Consider the following 27,462-nt stretch of genomic DNA (forward strand, 5'->3'; position numbering starts at 1 on the left):
TGGAATCGCGGATACCCAAGCAAAACAAGGGGCAAATAGATCTTCATTGTATTGGGCAGAATTGTAACTGATTGCTGGAGATTGCAATTTCCTATGCAATCTTTAGCTATTGTATCTTAACCTCTCTGTTATTAATGAAAGATTTTTACTGATCAAAAAAAAAAAAATGGGACTGCAGATCTTCTGGCAAAACAAGGGATGGATGGGCAGATCTGTAATAGGGACTGTAAAATTGAAAGGTTCTTTTAATTTTCTTTTGTATCAGAAACATATTGTAATGCTTCCCTCTTTAAGTTAATGAATTGATTTACACTTGTGGATCAAAAAAAAAAGAAGGCATAAAGCACTGTTAACCCAAAAAAGAAGGGACAAAGCATTCCTTTACTTAGCAAATACAGAAAGAATGAATTCAGTCGAATTAATGATGAACTTGTACACGAAAAATGCTTTGGCAACTAGGAAGAACAGATTTTTTATTATTCAAGAAAAAAAATATTATTCCCTTTAATAGAAAAATATTCAAGAAATAGCATTAAGCTATCAGAACACAAAACTAAACCAAAAACAAAAATATCAATATACTTTTTGAGTAAGGACAACAAAATTTCATTCAAAAAGGGAAGGATGTACATGAAAGATGTACAAAAGGCCTTGATAAACAAAAAGCAAAGCCCACTTCAGTATAAGGCACTGTACTTGCACTGTACAAGAAAATCCCTTCCTAACCCAGATTTAGCGGAAACATCTGCCACCTGATTCATTTCTCTGGGGATTCATCTGAAGCAATAATTCATACTAGATGATATCTCTTGGATTTCTAGAAAAAAGTGGAAGAGTTTCCAGGGGCTAGAATCATAGGTTGTGGCCCACTTAATGGCACTCTTAGAGTCCCCTTCAACTTCTAGGAATCTTATCGGCAGAGATTTGGCACTCTTAGAGATTTCACATCAGCTGCTGAAATAGGACCACAATAAGCCCATAAGACGTCACCATCAGATCTGCACCAAAAGGCCCCTAAGAGCCCGTTTGGTATGGCTTCTGCGTTAGAGGTGAGTTGTGATGCCAGAGCCATGGTTGTTGAGCACTTGCGTTCTGGAGAAGCTACTTAGAGTAGCTTCGCAATACAGTCACATTTCTTGTGTCCGGAAGGCAGTGGCACACTTTCCAGATATTCACCAAACGTATCTGGCATTCCCATGTGGGGCCCAACTCAGAATGCCAGAAGGTGCATCCCGAAAGCCCTCCCAAACGGGCACTAATTCCATCTGCAGAAGGAGCCTCTTGGGCTTTTCTAAAGCCACTATAATCAGTTTAAAATATCAATATATTCACTAGAGACAACTCAGCCTAAAACTGAAGACATTTTCAACCAGTGATTTAAAAGTTATCTAGTATCAAATTTTAGCTTTAAGGAAACAATATTTTGTCCTTACAATTAGAAAGAACATTCTTGTTGGGGTATCTTCATCTTGGATTTCAAGAAGAATCTGATGTATAGAAACAAATATGAAGACCAGAACAACTGAAGCACAACATAAGTGAAGATTTCACATATACAGACTGCTCTTTCTTGATCCATGACATGATATTGTATACATTGGCAAATCATATTGGAGATTACTTTGTAATGTACAAGTTAAAGACTATGTAGGATCATACATCCTCTTTTGTAATGTACAAATGGTCACGCAACCCATTTTTCCCATTAGTTAAATAAATTATAACTTATAATACCCAAAGTTCTACCAGGACTGCAATCAGAAACAAAGGACCAAATTTACCTGAGAAGAAAACAAAGAACATCTAGAAATTGCCTCTTCATTCCACCGCACAAACTCTGTTACTACAGCAACCGATATCTGCTGATGTGAAGATAACATTGAAGCTCCTTTTGAGCGTCCAATTGTCCCAGTTGACTCTGATTGCTGCTGACTTTCAGCACGTAGTTCTTCCATCTGCCAAGACAAATGTTGATTCAGGCTGAAGCGAGAAAAAAATTTAGATCCAAATCTTTTAAGCCAAACTGAAGTTGAAGCTCAACAAAATAAAAATTGGCTCAAAACCTTCGCCTGGTAGAGCTGCCTAAGGGAAGCCTGCTCGTATTCAGGATACTCATCTTTGTGTGCAGGAAATAGAGACTCTGTTAGTGCTGAAAGAACAAAGCCAGCTATTGTTAGCACATAAAATGAGAAACCCATGAGAGTTCCATAAACTGATAACAACAATCAAAGCTTTGATCAACATTAATCATTTAAAAGATAGCATCTGCAATAAATTCCATCCAATGGTGAATCAAGTCTGTCGGTGCCCAAGTAACAGATACTTTGCTGTTCAATAGTATAAACTTGAAAATTTAGCAGTAGAGTTTTTGTTATTAAATGAACTACAACAATTCACTTAAAAATTATGCATTAAACAATTCATTGGATTTTTTTCATCAGCAACAAAGAAAGTGATTTCATTCATTAATCAAAACAAATACAACAAGAGGTTGTAATTACAATCAATGAGAAAGATGTTTGCAGCCCTTTCTATCTCAGCCTACAATAAACATTTTACATAATAGCCCAAAATAAATGTTGCTTATTAACCCTCTGTTTAACCAAACTAGTGGGTGTTGGCTGATCTCTGTTCCCATTGAACTTCAATTTGCATATCTCTTGAAAACCATTTAAAATGTCTGATTTCATTTCTGAAGCTCCAAAGTCCAAACAGCCTTCCTGTCCTTCATTAGCCAGCCCAGCTGATAATCACTTTGAGGTCACCTTCAATGATCAACCTTTTAGATCCCAATTCCTCAGCTTTCTGCACCCAAAAAACTGCTGCCATAATTTCTACCCTTACTGAATCTCCTCTTGTTGAACCTGAATACATCGCAAGTATGCTCCCATTCTCATCCCTTGTTTCACCCCCAATCCTAGATGCCCCAGGATTACCCACACTACTTCCATCAAAATCCAACTTCAACCACCCTCTACATAGAGATGTCCAATCCCTTTTTACTTTTGGTTTTTAGAGGATGAAACCACAACTGCAACCAATTACTAAGTAAACCACGAAACCATCCATTGTAAAGTATGAAAACACTTCCATTGTCTTCACCCAATCTGCTACTCTTAGAGAAATGGTTTCAGTTATTGCCTCCCTGCTTCTTTCTTTCTCCTCAAACATTCTGACATTCCTTTCTTCCCACAATGTCTACACAACTGCAGCTCTTGTACATTTCCACCTAATTTTTTTTAACGGCATTGTACATTTCCACCTAATTCTACCTCTTTTCTTTGGGCATCTAACCAAAGATGCATCAAACAACTTATCCAAGTTAACAGGGGAATTCCACCTACACCTAAAAAGAGCAAGAAACCATTCCCAAATAGCAAACAAATGAACAGGACATTAGTAGGTGGTATGCAGTCTCACCATTCAATTTACATATGATACACAAATTAGGAGATAAAAGCCAATTGGGTCTCTTTTTTTGCAACAAGTCACAGGTATTAAATTATTAATGCTTCCATGGAAGACTTCCCAACAAAAGGCACCAACTTTAGGAGGATATATAGACTTTTAGGACACATTAATCTAGATCTATTTAAAAAAAAAAAAAAACTCTAGTAAAAAAAGCTCATAGATGCTTGGCACAACATTGTTGTGTTTCTATTTCATTCTTTCAAACAATTAAAAAAATCACCATTACAGATAAATAGATGCCAAGATACAATTAACATACACGGTTGAAGCACTTTAATTACTGAACTCACTCGTTGAGTAGAAGTAGAGCACCATTTTTTGGGTATTTATTAGAAATTCCAACTTTTAAGCTAATGAGGGAAGATTATATAGAGATGTAAAGTTAACCAGGGGTATTACACTGATCTGGAACAATATTACTACATGAGATCTGACATATCATCCTAGGGCATGCTTGTGTTGTAGTTATTTACACGAATCCCGATATCAAAGTCCTAACCACTTTTATGTATACTACAAGAAATGACTTGGTGTTTCTCAAATCTCAATAACATCCTTCATTGGCAATATGTAGAATTGTAGATTACTTCTAGGCTCAACAGACATAGTGCTTAATTGTTTATCTTGTACTTGTTTCATCCGTGGTTTAAAAATAGGAAACCTTTTTTGTTTAATAAGTTCAACTCTCAAAATATAAAAGGGATCAAGTAACACATGTTTATAACATTACCCTCAACATCCAGGTCACCACATCCTACAGCTCGCAAATCTCTAGCAAGTTCCTGTGTCTTCTCATATGCAACAGCTAGCATTCTAAGATACTGCAACCTCACCAAAATTCATAACAATAATAATGGTCAATGTCTGATGGGAACTTCAAAATGACATCAGATTTAGGAGACAAACATGGCAAGATTAACTCAACTTACTAATAAAAGACCACCCTGTTCAACAGGAGGCAAGTTCACAAGGGATGGTTTCACCAGAAGCTTGTCCAAAACAGCTGTTACTCGCTGCTCCAAAACTCTCTGTATGCAACCATAGGATGTTCGATACAATAGAGAAAATAACTAATATAGTTATATGTGCATAAAAATATATTCTAACTGGATGCATTGGTAATGAAAGTCATGGACAAAGCATAGAATGGTTTCCCTGTATACCTGCACCAGGATTGACATGACCTCATTAGGAGATGGGAATACAGCCATTATCGTGGCAGCTTCTTTTCTTACAGTATCTGCAAAGCACATAACCATGATATATCAAATCCATCAAAGGAAACTCCCTGCTTGAAGATAATGAAAGATCATATAAACCTGTGATTTCTTTGTACAATGAAGAAAGCCCACGAGCAACATTACTAGGACTAACTTGTGAGCCCTGGTCACCAAGAACCAACCTAGTGTCCTCATTCATTATCTCTACATCAATAAACATCGGTCTGGTTGCCACATAGTGTTGCATAGCACTTGTACCCCTATTGAACTGCAACACAAAACAGCAAAAGAGAAATTGTGAGAAACTACAACATTGGTCACATCAATTAAATTCCTTTCTCAATTTAAAATTTATTCATGAAATTCCCTTCTCCTGATTATCTATAAGCATAATACTTTTACATTTAGGGAGTGTACTGTAAAAAATCCATCCAATACAGGGATGTTTCCAAGTCAAACAACATGTTACAGATATTAAGACAGCAGTCATATTACATGTTTCATCTCCTTTTAGGTAGATGGAGTTTTTCTATCATCAAAAAAGAAAGAAGGCAAAGCCCCGAAAGTTGAGAACTACATAACAGAAAGGTATTAGCATAACATTTTCATTCTTTTACTTTATTTTGCCATTCTTTCTAGCACTTGTAAATGGAGAATGATCTATCCACCATACGGATGGCAACCAAGTCAAATGACAAGCAATGTAGTTAAGACATCCACATGTCACCTAGGTGTTTTGGCCTGTTAAGGCAAGGTGATAACCAAGCAAAATTTTTAGAAAAGGTTCTGTCAAGTATACACAACTATACATAAACATCAGTAGTTTCGTAATATTTCCACAATGTCTCTAATTTTTACAATATTTCCCCTCGACATTTCCGACATATGTCCTATATTTTGGTAAGCGACATTTCCATCGACATTGACATTTTAAACCTTGCTTTCATTTCCCCTGTTTCTAACTATTTTTACTGTTTTACAGAGCTCCTTTTTTTTACATTCTTTAATTTCTTTCTGTTAAAACCGCTGCAAGTGGACGGCCAGTTAGCTGAGCTGTTGTGCTGGCATGGCCTTCTCTTGTAAAACTGACTAACAGTCCTATGTTGTTCTGTTTCAGCAGTCTTAACAATCCCTCCTTCCTTTAGAGAGACCTTGCCCTCAAGGTCTAATGTGGGAATTGCAGATCCAAGTAAGATTCCCAGGTTGCATCCTCTTCTAGAAGTTTAGACCAAACAACTAGTGCTTCTGGAATGACTCTTCCGCCACGTCGCACCCATCTGAAATCAATGATGCGGGCTGGCTCAGTCTGCACTTCATCTGAAAATGTGGGAAGAGTAGCACTTGTAATGACTCCTGGCTTCTGCCCTTTCTTCAGTAAAGAGATATGAAATACAGGGTGTAACCTTGATGTTGCAGGGAGGTCCAGTTTGTATGCCACAAACCCTATCCTCTCAAGGATTTTAAATGGTCCAAAATAGCATGGACTGAGTTTGTTCCACTGTTGGCTTGCTACTGAAATCTGTCTGAAGGGATGTAATTTGAGAAACACCCAATCACCGACTTCATATTGGACATTCCTATGATGTTTATCATAAGTGCGCTTCATCCATTGTTGTGCTTGCAAGAGATGATTCCTCAGCTCCTTCAACACCTCATCTCACTGTATCAATTGTTCTTCTAAGGCTGCTACTGTAGTGGTCCCTTTTTCATAAGGAAGTAGAGAGGGAGGGTCCCGATCATATAGAACTTTGAAGGGCGTCATCCCAGCAGCGCTATGGAAAGTGGTGTTGTACCACCACTCAGCCCAGTGGATCCACTTCACCCATTGTCTTGGTCGATCTCCCGCGAAGCATCTCAGATATGTTTCAAGACTCTTGTTAACCCGCCTCTGTCTGTCCATCAGATTGGGGGTGGTAGCTGGTTGATTTGAAGAGTTTAACCCCATGCAGACGAAAAAATTCAGCCCAGAAATGGCTCATAAAAATAGGGTCCCTGTCGGATACAATTGAGTTGGGGAGCCCATGAAGGCACACAATTTCCCAGAAGAACAATTCAGCAACTGTGACTGCTGTAAATGGGTGTGATAGAGGTAGAAAGTGACTGTATTTTGTCAATCTATCAACCACCACAAGAATAACCGTTTTACCGGCAGAGACGGGCAATCCCGTGATGAAATCCATTGATATATCATCCCAAACTTGGGTTGGGATTGGGAGTCGTTGACAGAGGCCTGCTGGTGTTGTAGTAGCTGTCTTATTTTGTTGACATACTGTACACTTGGCTATGAAGTTTTGAATGGAGATATGCATGCCTTTCCAATGGAATTGTGTGGCGATGCGTTTTTGCGTCCGTAGAATGCCAGAGTGACCACCTGTGGGTGAGGCATGGAATAACTCAAGGAGCTTCCTGAGATGTGCAGAATCTGCTGGGATTTCCAGGCGTCCCTTGAAGAAGAGTAGATCATCCTTGACGGTACACCCGGGGTGCTGTGATGGATTTGCCACTACTTAGGCCTTTAATTGCTGTAGCTCTATATGGGAGTGGGCTTCCTTTCAAAGCTGATCCATGAGTGGAGATGTTGGGGATGATACGAGTAGCTGAAATGATTGTGGGTGCCGTGAGAGGGTGTCAGCCACCCAGTTAGCAGCCCCCGCTTTGTACTCAATTGTGTAGTCATACCCCAATAATTTGGACATCCACCGTTGTTGTTCCAGTGATAGGACTGCTTGTTCTAACAAGAATTTCAAAGTTTGATGATCGGTCCGAATTATGAATCGTCCACCGAGCAAGTAGGATCGCCAATGCTGCACTGCTATTAATTCTTATTCATAAACTGATTTGGTCCACTTTTGTGATGTCAAGGCCTTGCTGAAAAAGGCTAGTGGTCGGCCTTCTTGATGAGGAGAGCTCCAACACCTTGACCGGAGGCATCACATTCAATGGTGAAGTCTTTTGTGAAATTGGGCAGTGCTAATGTTGGAGGTGTCAAAACAGTATGTCTCAACTTCTCAAAAGCTTGTTGGGCCTAGGCTGACCAGTGAAAGGCATCTCGTTTCAGTAATTGGGTCAAAGGGGCAGCTATTAGGCCGTAGCCTTTGGTGAAGCAGCAATAATAACCTGTCAGTCCCAAGAAGGTCCTCAATTCTTTCACATTTTTGGGTTGTGGCCAGCCCAATATACTAGAGATTTTATCCAGGTCTGCTGCTACAGTTCCATTTTCTACAACATGTCCCAGGTAATATACTTGGGTTTGTCCAAAGGAGCACTTGGACCCTTTAGTGAACAACTAATGGGCCTTAAGTGTTGTGAGGGTGACCTGTAGATGGTTCAAAGTTCCTCCCAGTTCGGGCTATAAACCAATATGTCGTCAAAGAAAACAATAATGAACTTACGTAAATAAGGCTAGAATATGTCGTTCATTAGGGCTTGAAATGTTGTTGGAGTGTTGGTCAACCCAAATGGCATGACCAAGAACTCGTAGTGGCCATCATGTGTCCTGAAAGTTGTTTTGTGAGCATCCTCCCTATGTATCCTTATCTAGTGATACTCAGCTTGTAAATCTAATTTTGAGAATATGGTGGCCCGACTAAGTTCATCAAGCAATTCATCAATGACCGGTATTGGGAATCAGTCCTTAATGGTGATATTGTTAAGGACCCTATAATCAATACAGAATCGCCAAGTCCCATCCTTCTTTTTGACTAATAATACCGGCAAGGAGAATGGGCTATGGGTGGGCTGTATTATTCCCTTCTCAAGCATATCTTGAACTTGCTTCTCGATTTCAAATTTTTGAAAATAAGGGTATCGGTAAGGTCTTACATTGGTTGGGGCGGCTCCTGGCATTAGAGGAATGCAATGGTTATGCTCTCGGGGTGGTGGAAGCTCTTGGGGTTCTTTGAACATGCTGCCATATTGCTGGAGGAGTTGTTGTAGGCGGTTGTGGTAGTCTCCAAGCCCATTTGAGCTGTTGTTAGCTAAGGATGGGCTGGTCGAATTTGAGTCCATGTGCAGGAATATGGGTTGATCTGGATCTCCCATTTGCTTTGTTAATGTTGCAAGACTGGTGGGCCTTGGACCCTTGCATGTTTGCCCTTGTAGATGGACTGTAGAGTTCCACGACGTGAAGTCCATGGTGAGACGAGCCCAGTCACAGATCACGGGAGCTAATTGTCTTAACCACTAAATGCCTAGCACCATGGCCGCTCCACTAAGATGAAGGGGATATAGGTCCACCGAAAACTGGTGACCCTAAACCTTTAGTGGTAAGCCCACACATATACTATTGCAAGATAGGCTATTACCGTTGGCCACATGTACGTAAAAGCCGTTGTTGGTTGAACCGGAAATCCCATTTTATCCACCAAAACTTGAGTTATGAAGTTAAGGGAACTACCACTGTCTATGAGGATTGACATGTGGCGCCCTTAGATTAACCCAGCTACTCTCATTGTTTGCGGGGCCACAAGTCCCGTAAGGGCTTGTAGAGATATGCTTGTTGTTTCTTGCACCAATGGCCCGGCCCAAATTTTTCTTCATAGTTGTAGCAGAGGCCTTTGTCTCTGTGGGCTTGCATTTCGGCCCAGGTCAGTCGTTTGAAGGGACCAAATGGGCCTGAACCCAGTATTCCTTCCTCCTTGTCCAGTGTTGCCGATCTGGTTACAGAACCCCATGGCCGATGTACCCTTCTTACTCGAGCGAACTTGTCTTCATACAGCCTTGCTAGTGTTGTCACGTTTATGACCGAAGGAGGTCGCGTCACCTTTACTTCTAGCCGTAGTTCTTCCTTCAAGCTACCAACGAAGCTTCCCACTAGCACCTTTGTCGTCCACCCTTAGACTCACACGGCTAGTTTTTCAAACTCCATATGGTAATCCTTAACCGATCCCACCTGCCGCAATTTTGCAAGATTCTCATTGTGATCTTGCAATGGACCACCAAACCAATCTGTCTCTTCTTTCAAATGAAGATCGTCTCTTGGAATATCAAAGGTCTGAACTCAGGCAAGAGAACGGTGGTGGCAGGGGCACATATAAGCAAGTGGAAAGCGGACATCCTTTGTCTCCAAGAAACCAAAATGGAGACTTTGGATGCCCAGAAAATAAGAAGTGTTTGGGGGGAACGTGATTGTGATTGGGAAGCTTTGCCAGCAGTGGGGACTGCATGTGGGATAGTAGTTATCTAGGATTCAAATGTGGTAGAAGTGAAGGGTAGGAAGGTGGGTCTTTTTCTATTTCGATTTGGTTCCAGTTGCTCGAAGATGGTTGGGATTTTGTTTTAACTACAGTATATGATCCAAATGTGAACTCCCTGAGGGATTTTTTTCTGGCAGGAACTTGATGAAGTAAGAGAAGAGTGGAATATGCCTTGGGTGGTAGGAGGGGATTTTAACACTACTCGTTTTGAGCATGAGAAAAAAGGGGAAGTGAGGTCCAGGAGAGGCATGAGGGGTTTTGCCAGATTCATGGAGAGATGGGAGTTAGTGGATCTTCCTTTGATTGGAGCCAAATTCACTTGGACAAACAATCAGGAGGATGCAACCCTTGTGAAGTTAGACCGCTTTGTGGTGTCTACTGAATGGGAGGAGAAGTTCCCTAATCTGTCCCAAGAGGCCCTTCCTAGACCGTTATCGGATCATATTCCCATTTGACTGGATTGCGGTGGCATTCAATTCAAGCCAGTGCTTTTCAGATTTGAAAACTTGTGGCTTAAATAGGAAGGTTTTGTGGAGCAGCTGAGAAGTTGGTGGGAAGGTGTTTCTGTGGAATGAACAGCTAGTCATGTGTTTGGCAAGAAGTTGAAGGCCTTAAAGGAGCAAATTAAAATCTGGAAGAAGGACTCTTTCAAAGGGGTGGAACAGAAACTGAAAATTTGTCTAGATACAATAGTTGAAATCAACAGAGCTGAAGAGGAGAGGCAGTTAACTCAGGAAGAAAAAAGGAAGAGACAAGGAGCCAAGCTGGATTTCGACAGAACAGTCTATCAAGAGGAAACAAAATGGAGGCAGCATTCGAAATGTTTCTGGTTAAAAAAGGGTGATAACAACACAAGTTTTTTCACAAATTAGCTAGTGCTAGGAGAAGAGAAAGTATGCTGAAAAAGTTGGTTGTGAATGGTGTGTTGGTGGAGGAGGTAGACAGAATGAAAAGCCATATTGTGGAGTTTTATGAGAACCTTTACAAGGAAGAATGGGTTAACAGGACAAAACTTGATGGCCTGGAGTTTGATGGCCTCTCAGAGGAGCAAGCTGCAGATCTGGATAGAGAGTTTGGAAGTGGAGTCTCTAGTGGAATTGCTGCATTTGTTGTATAGCATCCAGTGGAATTAGCGAGAGAGGATAGAAGAGTTTGGAAGTGAGAGAAGTCAGGGAATTCTCAGTTAGGTCCTTTTACAACTATTTTTCCAGATCAGAGGATGAGCCAATCCCAGTTAAGTCTGTATGGTGTAAGGGTGTGCCCACAAAGGTGGCATTTTTTGTATGGACAGCCTACTTGAACAGGATTTTAACTAGGGACAATCTGGAGAAGAAGGGTATGCTGTTAAACACAACTGTCTGTGTGCTTTGTCAGAATCAGACCGAGTCAGTAAACCACCTGCTACTCCACTGTGTTTTCTCCTGTGAGGTCTGGAACAAAGTCAAGAATTTATATGAGGTGAACAGTTGCTGACCTGAATCAGTGGCAGATTTTGTGAAGAGTTGGAGAGTCAAAGATCTAACTAAATAGGGCAAATTGGCTTGGAATCTGACTCCTGCTGCGGTGTTCTGGTGTATATGGCAGGAGAGGAACACAAGGATTTTCAAGAACCAACACAGCTCCTCAGATACAGTATTTCAGAAAGTTAGAAAAAATGTTTTCCTGGTTAGCAGTAAACAATGTTTTCAAGGACAGAAATTTTAATTCCTTTTTTGCAGTTGGGAATCTTTTTGTAAATCAGGGTTTGGGGGTCTAGCTCTGCTGGTGCAGTTTTTGTAAATCCCTGCGTACAGCTCCTTGTTGTACATGTTTTGTCTTAATGAAATTCTTACTTTACCTGTTTCAAAAAAAACAATGAGTTACAGATTTCATAGCCCTATTCCTATCACATGTTTCATACATGGATCTCCTTTTTAACCAGATGCAACATCTTTTACCCTCAAAATATTTATAATATGCAGCTTGCCTAGATGATCACCTAGGCAATGGGAACCCATAACATCTAGCCAGTCACCTTGGTAACACTCAAGTGCACTAACAAGTTATAGATATTAATTCATTAGTCCTATATGTGATTCATACAGGGATATCTTTGGAAACTCTATGAGATCAGAGTTTGTAGTAATCCCACAAGGAATTAAATTGTAAAGGCAATTAAATATGACAACATTGATAGTGGAGGGAGACTTGGAAGTGGCAGTCAGGTGGATGAAATTGACAGTATGGGAACTTGGCAGTTGGCACTATAGAAGCGCAGGGAGATAAAAGCTAATTCAAGGGAACCAAGTATAACACATTCTTGGACTTAAAGATCAGCAGTAAGCTTTGCTGATACCTTGGCAAAGGATGGGGTTAACAGAAACCAGCTATTCAAGAGGGGAGGGGCACCGGGTGGTTCTTATCCGATGTTTGTAGATACAGGGCGGAGGGGATTTATGCATTCTTAACTGAGTAATAAGTATTTGGGATTAGGATCTGGTTACTGTCAGACACATTTTGGGGTTGTTGGCAGTTCATATACCTATACTCTTTCTAATCCAATCAAAAAAAAAAGGCAATGATTCAAAAGTTGAAGGTTGACCTAAATATATATAAAAAAAGAAGATAAAATCATCATTTAACCTTCAACCTCTGAATTACCTGAGATAAAATTTTAGCACATTCTGCCATTGTTGATAATTCTCTCCTATGTGAAGCTGCATCAAATCGAGCCAACAATCTATTCTCCAGCTCTGAAGGAACCAAGACATAAAGACAACTCATTTATGTCACTAATTAAAGAACAATAACACAAAAGAAATACCAGATAAGTAACAAGCCCACCATTGCAGTAGTCTTGAAGATTTGCAACCGCAACTTCTAAACCTCTGCTTGCAGTTGCATTTCCCATCACTGATGGTACAGCAATGCCATGTCTTCCAATATCTTCCTCAGCAAATGCCCCTAAAATGGTATAACACAACAGGATAATTCATCATTACTCCTCATTCTTTGACAAACAAGGGGAAAATGGCACCTACCAAGGAAATCCATAGAAACAAATTTACTTTTTTGGATCAATAAAACATATAAAGTATTTAGAAACCATCGTAGCCTGCTCTATTTTGTTGAATAACTCGAAATGTTTCTTTTTACTGAAAACCACATCAATTTTATTAAATGAAGCAAAACAAGGGGACCTAAACTTCAATGACATCACAAAATCAATTCATTCATTATAGCATAAAAAATTACTACAAGTCTACAATCTTAGCATTGCTAGCATGATTCACTACTTTAAGTAAAATTAATACTATTGCAATCTAAAGGAAATAGAAAACGATATTCTATGGCTCTTCTTTTATTTTTCTCTCGTAATAAACTGTCAATATTATCTGCCAATCTGAGAAAACAAGGTAAACTTATCCATAACTTTCAAATGCTATGTAATTTATCAAAAAAAAGAAAACTTTCAAATACTATGTGCATTATCCATTGCTTCAAAGGAGGGGTGGACACACACACACACAACAAGTCTACATCATAGAAGCATCAACCATCAGGTTTTGCAAAACAACCGAAAGACAAAAGTTGGCATTTTGAAAATCAACAATGACTTACTCAATTTTTGTGCAACTGAAGCAGCTTCAGCAACACGACTATCATCAGAAAAAAGAGCTGAAAGTTCCATCAGATCTCCTGGGCTGCTATTGAACTCCATCATGTACTGCAAGAATTTAAATAGCAGCTTGGTGTTAATAAATTAATTATGCAATGGACAAAAAAAAGTCAAAAATTACTGCAATAGGGAAAATTTTGGCAATGCTTATGAAGGTTTACCTTTATGAGCTCTATTGTTTGACTAGCAGTTTCTCTCTGAGAATCCGCACTCTGACAAACAAGAATTGCATTTATCAAAAAAAACAGATGTCATACAAATCCTATTTCAATCATATAACTAGATTTTTTTATCAATAACATGTAACTAGAAATATTATTTTTTGCAAGTAAAACATTGACCCTTAAATGTAAGCAAAGAAATGGAACAAGAAGAGATTGGTAATAAAGCATATTAAAGAAACGGGCAGATACTCTACCTGAAGATGATCTCCGATTTTTGCAGCAGTCTGTCCAACACTTGAGATGCGAGAATCCAGCCTTGCAAAGCTATCAAATAGGCCATCCACACCTTTCTCCAGCTAAATGAAAAACAAATGAAAATAAAACTTTTAAATCCAAATAGACATTGTATCCAAAAACCACTTTGAAGGACATATTTTATAGTAACTGTCAAACTTTATTTATTAATGAAAATGAGGTGATACATGCATCAGGGATCTTACACTCACTAATAAACACCTTTGAGAATGCCTCCAATTTGAAAATCAATTTTGAAAAAAGTTGTCTGGTTGGAATCAACTTGGAGGCTCGGGAGATAGAGGCTATTGCAGTTTGTTTAGATTGTTCCACTTCCTCTTGACCCTTGACTTATTTGGGTCTTCCCTTGGGTGCTAACCCTAAGGAGAGCCGCTTCTAATATCTAGTTGTGGAAAATTTTGAAAAGAGATTGGGGGCTTGGAAAAAGAATTACATCTCCTTAGAGGTAAGTGACTTTGATTAGGGCTACACTTGCCAACCTTCCAATATTTCCTTTCAGTCTTCAGGATTCCCCCTAGGGAGGCTAAGAAGTTAGAAAAGGTGATGAGGGACTTTCTGTGGGAAATGAGGGAAGCAAAAAAGGATCATTTGATTAGGTGGGAGGTAGTCAGCAAAAGTAAGGAAGATGTCAAGATGGGGGCTTGGGGTTAGGGAACCTAGCTCATAAGAATGAAGTTGTACTAGGGAAGTGGTTGTGGAAATAACCTTTGGAGAGAGAGAGAGAGAGGTTGTGGCACGAGGTGGTGGCTAGCATTCGTGGCTGTTCGGAGAATGGTTGGGATGTTGGGGTATCTCAACAAGCGATTCTTACAACACCTTGGAAGGCTGTACTTTTTTTTGAGAAAAGGTAAAGTATAAGTTCACTAACAAGAACAAAAAACATCTACAACAAGCCATTGTGCATATACATAGACGATGCCCAAACAATCCTATAACCCCACATTCTGCTTTACAAACAGATTTTAATATACAAAAAAGGAAATGAAATTTTTATCCCTAAATAGTTTGTTCATAGCCAGCCAAGAAATCAATTTCCCCAAGATTTTCTAGCAAACTGTGTCTGCCGAGCTGCTTTTGTTTTTGAAAATCCTTGTGTTTCTCCCCTGCCACACACACCAAAAAACTGCTGCAAGAGCAATATTCCTCACCACCTTCTCCCTCTTAGTTAGGTCTTCAACTCTCCAACTTTGTATAAAATCCACCACCAATTCTGGAATGCAATTATTCACCTCGAATAATTCCCATATCCTTTTTTGATACCTTTTGGAGAGCTACACAACGGGGGGGTAGCCAATCCCCCAACCCAGGCACAGGCGGGAGAGGGATTTGATCCCATGTCTCCGCTAAGACCAGCAGAAGACCTTACCAACCAGCTGGTTGGCACCTTGCAAATAATTTCCATATCCTTGACCAAACCTCATGGGAAAATTTACAATGTAACATCAGATGGTTGACTGATTCAACACATCCATTACATAAGACACAATTACTGGACTCCAGATGCATGACCCTCCTGGTCAAGTTATCCCTGGTTAAAATTCTGTTTAAATAGGTGGTCCACACAAAGAAAGCTACTCTTTTTTTATCAATAAAGGAATATTTTATTAGAGCCAATTAAGAAGATTACAACAGCGTGGGAAGGTTCTTCCCCCCGATCACAACTTTACAGCTTTGCCCAAAACATTTGATGTCTCACAGCCCCTTGTTTAGCTAGACTATTTTCCATCCCATTTGCTGCTCTTCTCATCCATTTAAAGGTAACATTCAACTCTCTTGCAATGCTCTCAATCTACCTAATTGTATGCCTATAGATCCAAGGGATTTGGGTGCTACATCTTGTCCAAGAGATGACCACCCGAGAGTCCCCTTCCACTTCCAAATTAAGGAACCCAAAACGCTTGGCAAATTTTAGTCCATATAGAAGTCCAAATAATTCGGCTGTCAGTACATCACCATTTTATGGAGGCCCTGAATACAAAGCTAGCACCTTTCCTTCTGAATCTCTAAAGACACCTCCTAACCCAGCCACATCCTGGTTACCAAGCAAACTTCCATCCAAATTAAGCTTCACAAAGTTAGTTGCTGGGGGTCTCCAATCCATAAATATTCTTTTCTTTCCTTGGGCTGATAATGATAAGGCCACTTCCTTCCAAGATCTCAGAATCTCATTCAGTGAGAATACTTGGAAGTGTTCCAAAGTTTTCACCCAGTAGTAGCTTTTAACTTTACTGCTTCTATGATTTCCACCTCTGTTCCACTTTTTTCATTGAAGATCCTTCCATTTCTTTCTTCCCAAATAGTCCATAACATGGCTACCGTTGAAGGGACATTCTTACACCAAATAATGTTTACTGGAATGGCCTGATCCTCTGATCTGGAAAAGTAATTATACAAAGACATGACAGTAAAAATTCCAAAATTATCCCACTCCAACATCCTTTTGTCATTGCTCCCTATCTCCATCCACCTGAGTGCTATATAAGAAGCATTTCCACCCTTAATTTAGATTTCTTCTGAATTAAGGGTATTCCAAACCACATTCCCATTCTGTACCTGTAGGTAGTCCCCATCAAAGCTTCTTTGTCCAGCACCAACTCAAAGTCTCAAACAGGATAGGGGAAGATTGTTTCAAAGGTTGGCCGTCACACCAAGAGTCCCTCCAGAATTTTACCCGGTGGCCATCTCCATCTTGAACCTTACTCCCTTAAAGAAAGGATCAAAGGCTTTCCTTATGCCCCTCCAAACAGAGCACCTGTAAGACTGATTAGATACCCATGGCTACCATCCCGCAAGGCTCTGTCCATATTTAGCAATTACCACTCTTTTCCATAAGCCACCTTGGCTCTCACCAAACCTCCAAAACCACTTTCCCAAAAGGGCTGTGTTAACATCCTTCACTCTCTGTACACCCAATCCCCCTTGAAATTTAGAATTTCATACTTTTTTTCCAACTTACCAAGTTGTATTTCTTCTCATCCTTCCGACCTCCCCATAAAAAAAAAAAAAATGATTTTCTTTTATAATACCTTTGCGACTCCCGCTAGAATTGGGTATAGCAGTAGCAAATAAATAGGTAGAGAAGACAGTACACTCTGCAATAAAGTAACTTTTCCTCCAAAAGAAAGATGGCTTTCCAGGAGGTCATACATAGTATCCTCCCCGATTCCTCAGATTGGTACGATATGATGTCAGCTCTGGAAATAATGCTCTCTTTTGGGAAGATATTTAGGCGGGCAACCAACCTCTTAAAGGTCTCTTTCCCTCTCTTTACTCAATTTCCTGTTATAAAAAGAGCTGATCTCTAAGTTTCTTTCTTCTCCGGTTCTTCCATTGTCGTTAAATTAGGATTTTGGTTTTCGTAGAGGGTTACAGGATGATGAGTTTGCTTGTGTTTCTGATTTTTTACTATCATTTGAGTCTGTTTTCTTAGATCCCCTCAAACCTGACATAAGAATTTGGACCCCCTGTCCCGACAGGTACCTTTACTAGTGCATCTTTCTTCAAATCCCTCTCTTCTATCTCTATTCCCCGGGTGTTCCTAGTTTAAAAAGTCTGGACTAGACCTATTCCCCCTCCCCCCACAAAATTGCTGTTTTTTGCTGGGAAGCTTACTATTTTTTTTTCTTGAAAGGTAAAGTAATAAATTTATTGAATCAGAAAGAACTCAGTACAATAGAAGAGCAAGCCACAAGCAGCTGCTCAGATTACAAGACATGCTACAAATCCCAAATGGATATAGACCTAAATAATTCAGGAATATTCAGCTCTTTAAAATCAGGTGTACCAGACACCCACGAAATCAGCTTGCTGACCGCCTGCTGCACTATCTCCTCAGTGCTCTTAGCTTTGTTGCTGAAGATTCTTCTATTCCTTGGAGATTCCAGCAAAGCGGCAGGTCTTTCACTGAATTTGGCATGACCAAATTAGGACCAGCCGCACCTATGAAATGGTACCAGACTCTCGAAGAAATAGGACAATGTAAGCACAGATAGTCTGTGGACTCAGGCAATAAGCCACACAACCCACACATCAGAGAAGGGAGCTGAATACCCCTTCTGTCCAGGTTGAGTCTTGAGAGATATTTGTTCAGCACCATAGTCCATACAAGGAATATAGACTTCGAGGGAGCACAAGACTTCCATACTTGCTGGTAGGGGAACTCAGTAACCCCCGTATTACTAAGCTTCAAAGTAAGGGATTTGACTGAGAAACAGCCATCCTTACTCCAGGACCAGCTCCACTCATCTTCACCTGCAATGTCTATCGTCTGCTCCTGTAAAATCTGCAGAAGTTGCATCACACCTTCTATTTCCCAATCAAATAACTCTCTTCTGAACTGAGGATTCCAGATCACTGAGTTGTTAGAAATCACATAAGACTCTGCCACTGATATTTCTTGATTAACTGTACATTGAAACAGAAGGGGAAATGCCTCAGCTAAAGATCTGTCCATGCACCAAGGATCTTTCCAGAAATTCAGCCTATTCCCACTTCCCAACTTAAACCCCACTCCCTCATACATCACAGGAAGAGATTTTAGAATCCCTTTCCAAACCGAACAACCCCATGTTGGGTATGGATCCTGAGACTTCCAATTACCCCCATCCACACCAAATTTTGTTGCAATTAGGGACCTCCACCAAGAAGATCTTTCTGCAGCAAATCTCCAACACCATTTACTCAATAAAGCCGAATTAACCACCTTTAATCTTCTAAGACCTAAACCACCCTCTGCCTTAGAAAGACAAACTTGATCCCAATTCACAAGGTGCATCTTCTTCTCTTCTTCCCACCCTCTCCAGAGAAAATCTCTCTGCATCTTCTCAAGTTTCTTTGCAATTTTAGATGGCATAGGAAACATAGACATGAAGTAGGTAGGGAGGTTGGCAAGGGTACTCTTGATAAGGGTCACTCTCCCTCCTATAGACAGATATTTTACCTTCGAGGAGGCCAATTTTTTCCCAACTCTTTCAATTACTGGATCCCATAAAGCAGAAGAATAACATTTGGCACCTAGTGGGAGACCAAGGTACTTACCCGGAAGATAATCCACCTGGCAGGCCATTAACCTAGCAAAAGAATCCAGATTAGGAACGGGGCCTACTGGGACTATCTTACTTTTATGAAGATTAACTTTAAGGCCTAATACAACTACGAACCAGCAAAGTATACCAAGTAGAACATCCACCTGGTCAAAAGAGGCATCAAGGAAACAGAGAGTATCGTCAACAAACTGCAATAGATTGACTTTTTCCGCTTCCGGAGTAATTGCAAAACCATCCCACAAACCATTAGCTGCTGCCTTTAAGGAGAATTGAGTCAGGAGTTCTGATATACAGATAAAGAGCAGAGGAGAGAGTGGGTCCCCCTGTCTAAGACCCCTCGAACTATCAAAAAACCCCACTGATTGGCCATTGATCAGCACAGAGAACTTGGGAGAAGAAACACATACTTTTATCCAATTTCTCCATTTCTGTCCAAAGTCCATTTTCTCCAGCACCTAATACAGACACCTCCAGTTTACATGGTCATATGTTTTTTCTATATCCAGCTTTACAACCAGTCCCAGAGAACCCTCCCTTAATCTTGAGTCTATAAGCTCATTTGCAATCAAGACAGAATCAAGCATTTGTTTCCCCGGAACAAAGGCAAACTGATTTTTAGAAATAACACTACTTAGCACTTGTTTCATTCTCACTGCTAACACCTTTCCAAGAATCTTGCCGAAGCTATTTAAAAGGCTGATGGGCCTAAAGTCCCTAATATTTGTGGTCCCTTCCACTTTAGGGATCAAGGAGATGAAGGTAGCGTTAAGACTTCTATGTAAAGATGCATTTCTGTGAAAGTCCTGGAACACCTTTAACAGATCTGACTTAATGAAATCCCAACATTTAATATAAAACAAGTTAGACAAACCATCCGGTCCAGGAGATCTGTACCCTTCTAAACTCCAGATTGCCGATTTGATTTCTTCTTCTGAAAAAGGTCTCTCAAGGAACATCTTCTGATCTGAACTCAGCTTCTTGAAGGGTAATTCTAGAGGGAAAGGTCTCTTGTCCCATTTTTCTTTATATAAATTTTTGTAGAAAGAGGTAGCAACTGACTTGATTTCAGCTACTGATTCCCCTACTTTATCCTCCCATTCCAGCTTTCTGATGGAAGAAACTCTCATACGGGCATTTGCCATTTTGTGAAAGAAATGAGAGTTTCTATCACCTAGCCTTAACCAGGTTACCTTGGATCTTTGTCTCCATTTAATCTCTTCTTTCAGTCACCTTATCAAATTTGGTTTTGGCCTGAATTCTCCTCATTCTCAACTCTTCTGATATTGGACCTCCCTCTTCTTCCTTATCAATTTCTGAAATTGTTTTTGTAGTGATACAGTGGACCAGACATGATATTTCTTGTTTATGTGGTCCCATATGCTCAGTCTTATTTCTTCTTTCTTGTTCTTTTGTTTACTTATGTTAAAGTGAGCCGAATAGGGGTAGTTTAGTCATCTTATGTTTGTTAAGTGGTTTGCTTATGTGGCAGTTTTATTAGAGACACTCTGCCCCACACTTAAATAAGGGCAGTTTAGACTTTGTAAAGGTCATTAGAATCTAATAACTATTAAGGGGGTCGACTGAATGGTATGACCATCAGATTTTGACAGACCCTTCTTTTCCTTCTTCTTCTTCTCTTCTTCTTCCTCTTCTTCTTCCTTCTCTTCCTGGTTCGGGTTACTGTAGCAGCATTCGAAACATGGTATCAGAGCCATGTTCCTAACATACTTCAGTTCGTAAAGCATCTCAGCAGTGTTCGTGACCCTTCTTCCGTTGTTTCTGGTCAGTCAATGGAGAGAACTGGTTCGCCCTAGGTCTGAAACATCACAGCTCGTCTCTCTCTGCTGCGCATAATCTTCTTCATCAAGAAAAGTGACTTCAGCAGCGAATGGTTGGTTGAGACTCTCAAAGGAAGGTCGGTTATCTCTTCTTCTTGTGTTGCTGGTATTTCTGGGTAGAAACCCTTCAAGAATCTGTTAGTACTGATCAAAACCTAGAGAACTAGGTTCATTGTTGCCCTAGAAAGGGCTGTGTACAGTAGCCGAATGGTGTAGGGGCTGCTGTAAGTTGTTGAGTGGTGTTAGGGTTGCTGTAAGTGGCCGAGTAGTGTAAGGTGTAATGCAGTGACCTAGCCGAGCTCTTTGTGGTTGTGTAATGCCCTCTTAAAAGGGTTAAACTAGTCTGAACTGGGTGTAACAGGTTTGACTATGTTGTGGTGCTTGTGGTGCACAATCTTTATTGAGTGGTTGTAAGAGGGCTTACATGTGATTAGTGAGTGTTAAATTGATGCTTATGTGGTTCGTGGTGTTGTGAAATCAGCAGTAGTGTGAATAAGAACAAGGCGTGTGTACCCACTGTTGTGTTTAGAGGCTGCTATAGGTGCTGGAACATCAAACTTTGAATAACAGCAGTCAGCTTGTAGCTGAGAATTCAAGTTAGAGGCAACTGTGAAAGAGTACAATGGCAGCAATAGGAGATGGGTATAATGATCAGAAACCTAATCTGGTGGTTTCCCCTAACTACCTAAGTGTACAAATGACCTCAATTAAACTGAATGGGGAGAACTATGTTCCATGGGGTAAATCAGTGGAAGTTTTTCTTAAGGCAAAGAGGAAAGCGAAGCACGTAAAAGATGATAAACCATCGGCTGACTCTCTAGGGTTTGATGATTGGGAACAAAAAGATGCTCAAATCATGACTTGGCTATGGAACAGTATGGAACCCAAAATTAGTGCTAACTTCATGTTTCTTGATACGGCTAAGGATATATGGGAACATGCTAAGAAGTTGTATTCTGGACAAGATAATACAACAAGAGTATATCAACTTTATCAAGAGTATTTTGATTTGCAACAAGGAAACAAAACACTAGAAGAGTACTATGCCTGCATGAAGAATATAAGGAATGAACTCAATGTCTATCATCCCCTCACTCCAGATATTAAAGTTCAGCAACAACAAAGGGAACAACTAGATGTTACAAGATTCTTGGTGGGGATGAAATCGAAGTATGAACCAGTTAAAGCCCAAATATTAGAGAGCTCTACCCTTCCTACACTTGAGGAAGTATTCTCACGGCTTCATAGAATTTCTTTGGGACAAACGGAGAATCCCACACAGTCTGATAGATCAGCACTTGTGACAACTAGAGGAGGTGGACACAGTACAAGAAGGGGAGGGCATGCCTCCCGAGGAGGTCGGGGTAGTTGTGACTCAGGGGGAGGCCGTGGCAGAGGGAAGAATAACTCTGCAAGGAAGTGTACTCATTGTGGCAGGGAATGACACAGTGTGAATTTCTGTTATGACCTACATGGCCCTCCCTCTAAATGGGCTAATCATGCTGTAGCAGGTGAGGTTGATATCAGTGACAGTAAACAGGCAGACCGAACTCCTCCCACATCTACATCTACTTCTGGGAGGGAGATGGTGAGTGTACCGCGTGATGAGTATGAACGGTTCCTTCAAACCACTTCACAGCATACCACTGCCACACTTGCCCACTCAGGTATTGCTTGCATGTCATCTAAAACCTCTCCCTGGATTATTGACTCTGGAGCCTCTGATCACAAGACTGAGACTCTAGGTGTGTTATCTTCTCTTTCTGAAACCTCCACATCACAAACTGTTACACTCGCCAATGGGTCCTCATCTCCCATCTGTGGTGTTGGTAATGTTGACATGGCTTCTCTGTCCTTATCATTTGTTTTATATGTACCTAAGTTTCCATTCAATCTTATGTCTGTTAGTAAAATAACCAAAGCTCTTAACTGTTTTGTTACCTTTTTTCCTTTCACTTGTGTTTTTCAGGATCTCACGACAGGGAAGAAGATTGGTGGGGGGCATGAAGTAGGTGGATTGTATTATCTTGACGACAGTGGATCTTCAATTGCTCTTCAGACTTCACTTACTCCTCTACAATGGCATTGTCGAATGGGACATCCATCTCTCAAGGCTCTCATGATATTGGTTCCGTCTTTGAGTCATTTGTCAGTTTTGCAATGTGAGTCATGTCAGTTTGGGAAACATCGTCGTGTGTCCTTCAGTCCAAGAATTGAGTGTCATATGTTGAGTCCTTTTTCTTTGGTTCATTCAGATGTTTGGGGTCTAATCAAAATAGAGTCTTATAATGGGTACAAGTATTTTGTCTCCTTTATTGATGATTGTTCAAGAATGACATGGATTTACTTAATGAAAGAAAGAAGTGAATTATTTTCCATTTTTCAAAAATTCCATGCTGAAATACGCACACAATTTGGTGTTCCAATCAAAGTTCTCCGTTCAGATAATGGTCGTGAATACTTTCTTACTTCATTTCAACAATATTTAGAACAGCATGGCATTATTCATCAGACCTCATGTGCATTCACTCCTCAACAAAATGGGGTAGCTGAACGAAAGAACCGTCAACTTCTTGAAACGGTTTTGGAGTGATGTTGTACTCACTGCATGTTTTCTCATTAATCGAATGCCCTTTCATTCTTCATGGTCGGTCCCCCTTCTCTATCTTGTTTCCCACTTTATCTCCATTTCCATTAACTCCTCGTGTCTTTGGTTGTGTGTGCTTTGTCCACAATCTGAGTCCTGGAATAGACAAGCTAGATGCACGCTCAATTAAATGTGTCTTCCTTGGCTACTCTCGGACTCAAAAAGGGTACAAGTGTTATAATCCCATTACCCGAAAGTGCTATGTCTGCCCTGATGTCACCTTTTTTGAGTCTGCCCCCTTCTTCTCAAGACCTGAAGCACCTTCGTATCCACCCTTACTTCCTCTTCCTCTTCCTGTCAGTGATCCAGTTCCAGATGTTGTTGTTGGAGTAGACTCATTACCTCATCCAGTGCAGATCACCACCGAACGACCACCGATCCGGCAAGTGTATACACGTCGACACCGGCCCCTCCTCCAGCTTCTACCTCATCTGCGGATCCTCTCATGGCTCCTATTGCTGAACCTTCAGACCTTGACCTACCCATTGCCTTACAGAAAGGTAAACGTAGTTCTACCCTCCATCCCATTTCCAATTTTGTTTCATTATCTCGTCTTTCTACCTCATATCGCCAGTTTGTTTCACTTTTGTCCTCTATTTCCATACCTAAATGTCCAAGAAGCTCTTAGTTCACCTGGATGGCGGCAGGCAATGGAGGAGGAACTTTCTGCTCTTCAACGTACTCAAACGTGGGAACTTACTACTCTCCCACCTGGTAAGCATGTTGTGGGCTGTAAATGGGTGTATACTGTGAAATACTTGCCAGATGGTATGTGGAGCGTCTGAAGGCCAGACTTGTTGCTAAAGGTTATTCGCAGTTGTATGGAGTGGACTACATGGAGACATTCTCTCCGGTGGCTAAGATTGGTTCTGTTCGTGTACTAATTTCCCTGGCAGTTATGTATGATTGGCCTCTGTTTCAGCTTGATATAAAGAATGCCTTTCTCCATTGTGATCTTGTGGAGGAGGTATATATGGAGCAACCACCTGGGTTTGTTGCTCAGGGGGAGGATGGTAAGGTGTGCAAACTGAAGAAGGCAATTTATGGGTTGAAACAATTGCCACGTGCTTGGTTCAGGAAGTTCAGCGAAGTGGTGAAGAGTATTGGAATGAAGCAATGTCAGGTTGATGACTCAGTGTTCAGCTATGACTCAGAAGCTGGAAGATCTTATTAGTGGTCTATGTGGATGATATTGTCATTACTGGCAGTGATAAATTGGGGATTGGCAAACTAAAGGTATTTCTGCAAAATCGTTTTCAAACAAAAGACCTTGGAACATTAAAGTATTTCTTGGGAATAGAAGTTGCCAGGTCGAAACAAGGTGTAAATCTGTGCCAAAGAAAATATGTTCTTGATCTATTGGAGGAAACAGGACTGTTAGGTGCAAAACTAGCTGAGACCCCTATGGAACCAAATGTTAAGTTGAGCAGTGATACAGGAGAAGTATTTGAAGATCCCAGAAGGTATAGACGACTAGTGGAGAAGCTGAACTATCTGACTATCACGAGACCCGACATCTCCTTTACAGTCAGTGTGGTGAGCCAATTCATGCAAAACCCTCGTATACCTCACTGGGATGGAGTTCTTAGAATTGTAAGATATCTGAAAGGAGCTCCAGGTCGTGGACTATTGTATAAACCAGGAGGAAAACTTGAAGTAGTTGGGTATACAGATGCAGACTGGGCAGGCTGAGTGAACGACAGAAGATCTACTACAGGCTATTGCACATTTCTTGGAGGAAATCTTGTGACGTGGAAGAGTAAAAAGCAGACGGTTGTAGCCAGAAGCAGTGCTAAAGCCGAGTATAGGGCCATGGCACACACTACCTGTGAATTAGTGTGGTTGAGGAATCTCCTACAAGAAATTGGGTTTCACATGGATAAACCCATGAGATTGTACTGTGACAATCGAGCTGCACTTCATATCTCATCCAACCCTGTCTTTCATGAGAGAACAAAGCACATAGAGGTTGATTGCCACTTTGTGAGGGAGAAGGCTCTTGCTGGAGAGATAAACACAGAACATGTGGGCTCAAATGATCAGTGGGCAGATTTGTTTACAAAAGCTCTAAGCTCAGGGAAAGTGAACTATCTATGTAACAAGCTGGGATTATATGACATATATTCTCCAGCTTGAGGGGGAGTGTTAAAGTGAGCCGAATAGGGGTAGTTTAGTCATCTTATGTTTGTTAAGTGGTTTGCTTATGTGGCAGTTTTATTAGAGACACTCTGCCCCACACTTAAATAAGGGCAGTTTAGTCTTTGTAAAGGTCATTAGAATCTAATAACTATTAAGAGGGTCGACTGAATGGTATGACCATCAGATTTTGACAGACCCTTCTTTTCCTTCTTCTTCTCCTCTTCTTCTTCCTCTTCTTCTTCCTTCTCTTCCTGGTTCGGGTTACTGTAGCAGCATTCAAAACAACTTACTTGTACTAGTATATGTAGCAGGGCATTTTTGTCCTTTTACCTAAAGTTATATTGAGAATATAAATAATACTGCCTTGGGCGGCACTAAGTGATTTTAGCCCATCATTCTTTTGCTCCTCTCTTCTTCTCTCCTCTCCTTCTTTCTTCTCTTCTCTTCTTCTCTTCTTCTCTTTTCTTCCTCTTCGATTTCTGGTTTTATTTTTGTACCCAGAAGTTCTGCTAACAGCAGTAACTTCAAGTTGGTATCAGAGCAGGTTTAGGTCTGCTCCTCTTCTCATGTAGGCTCATCCCAGCCAGCTACATGAGAGTTTAATAGGGCTGGAGTTCTAGTTCTGTTCGTGGCCCGATTCTTGGAGATTGGTGGAATTCGAAGCCTTGCCCAGGATGCCTATGTTCTTGGAGTTTGCCCAGCAGTCAGGAAGAATCAGAGAAAATTTCTGAGGTGAGATTTAGGGTTTAAATCTCAGTTTGGAGGTGCCGCCCAGAAATTTCTGGGTTGTTTTATTTCCCCTTAACCCTTCAAAGAACTGTTACTGAAGGGTGTTCTTTTCTGAAATCTCTGAGAGGTGTGGCTACCTCTTTGAAGTTTACTGGACTGATTAGGGTTCTGAAGTTTCTCCTTCTGAAACCTTTGAAAGGTGCGGCAGCTTTGGGGAGTGTACTGGACTGATTAGGGTTTCTGTTTTCTCTGAGCAGTGTACTCATCTTTTCTGAAGTTTTTTCTAGACCGAACAGTTGTTATTCCTCTATTCTATCTGTTTTTGTCTCAGAAGGAAAGCCGTGGTTTCAGCATGGAGTTCTTTGGGGGTGAACAGAAACCTACTGGAGAGGGTGCTGAAAGGGCTGTTAGTATGACTGATAACAACCCTTTACAGGTTACCACAATCAGATTTGATGGTTCTAACTATTTGGAGTGGTCTCAATCTGCCATGATGGCAATTGGAGGAAGAGGAAAGTTAGGGTATGTGACTAGAGATACTAAGGAACCAGCCAAGGATGACTCTTCCCATTCCAAATGGGTTCAATTATCTTGTGATGACATGGCTGTGCAATTCGATGCAGCCCCATATTAGCAGAAATTATCTTTGGGCAAAGACTGCCAAAGATATTTGGGACAATGTGAAAGAAACTTACTCCCAGCCACTTGATGTGGCTAGGGCCTTTGAGTTGAAAATGGAAGTTAACAATCGGAAACAGGGGGAGCAATTATCAAAAAAAAAAAAAATCTGAAACTGGGGGAGAAACCCGTATCAATTTATTACTCCACTCTGAAATCCCTATGGCATGAGATAGATTACCTTGAAACAATCGAGTGGGAGAATAATAAAGATGCAGCAACCTATAACAAGTTGGTTGAAAGGAATAGAGTTTTTGAATTTCTTGCGGGTCTGAATTCTGATTTGACATTGTCAGACAGCAGCTTTTCACTAGAGAAAATGTTACCTTGTCTCAAGCCTACTCTCTGATACATAGTAAAGAG

General features: G+C 40.7%; 1 protein-coding gene across 2 annotated transcripts in view; it reads right to left on the reverse strand.

The window, feature by feature from the left end:
- The window catches only part of LOC104600227 (exocyst complex component SEC10b-like), an 80,372-nt gene that overhangs the window by 31,948 nt on the left and 20,962 nt on the right, over positions 1 to 27,462 (reverse strand). For both annotated transcript variants that reach the window (XM_010263079.3, XM_010263077.3), the window contains exons 5-15: positions 13,963 to 14,064; positions 13,706 to 13,756; positions 13,487 to 13,592; positions 12,710 to 12,829; positions 12,527 to 12,618; positions 4,791 to 4,959; positions 4,635 to 4,711; positions 4,401 to 4,499; positions 4,202 to 4,292; positions 2,064 to 2,149; positions 1,782 to 1,955 (exon numbers count right to left, since the gene is read on the reverse strand). In XM_010263079.3, the coding sequence (XP_010261381.1) occupies positions 1,782 to 1,955; positions 2,064 to 2,149; positions 4,202 to 4,292; positions 4,401 to 4,499; positions 4,635 to 4,711; positions 4,791 to 4,959; positions 12,527 to 12,618; positions 12,710 to 12,829; positions 13,487 to 13,592; positions 13,706 to 13,756; positions 13,963 to 14,064 (1,167 nt within the window). The remainder of the gene's footprint in view (positions 1 to 1,781; positions 1,956 to 2,063; positions 2,150 to 4,201; positions 4,293 to 4,400; positions 4,500 to 4,634; positions 4,712 to 4,790; positions 4,960 to 12,526; positions 12,619 to 12,709; positions 12,830 to 13,486; positions 13,593 to 13,705; positions 13,757 to 13,962; positions 14,065 to 27,462) is intronic.

The sequence above is a fragment of the Nelumbo nucifera genome, chromosome 1, assembly GCF_055504915.1.
Source record: "Nelumbo nucifera cultivar China Antique chromosome 1, China Antique-T2T, whole genome shotgun sequence".
In the NCBI taxonomy this organism is placed as follows: Eukaryota; Viridiplantae; Streptophyta; class Magnoliopsida; order Proteales; family Nelumbonaceae; genus Nelumbo; species Nelumbo nucifera.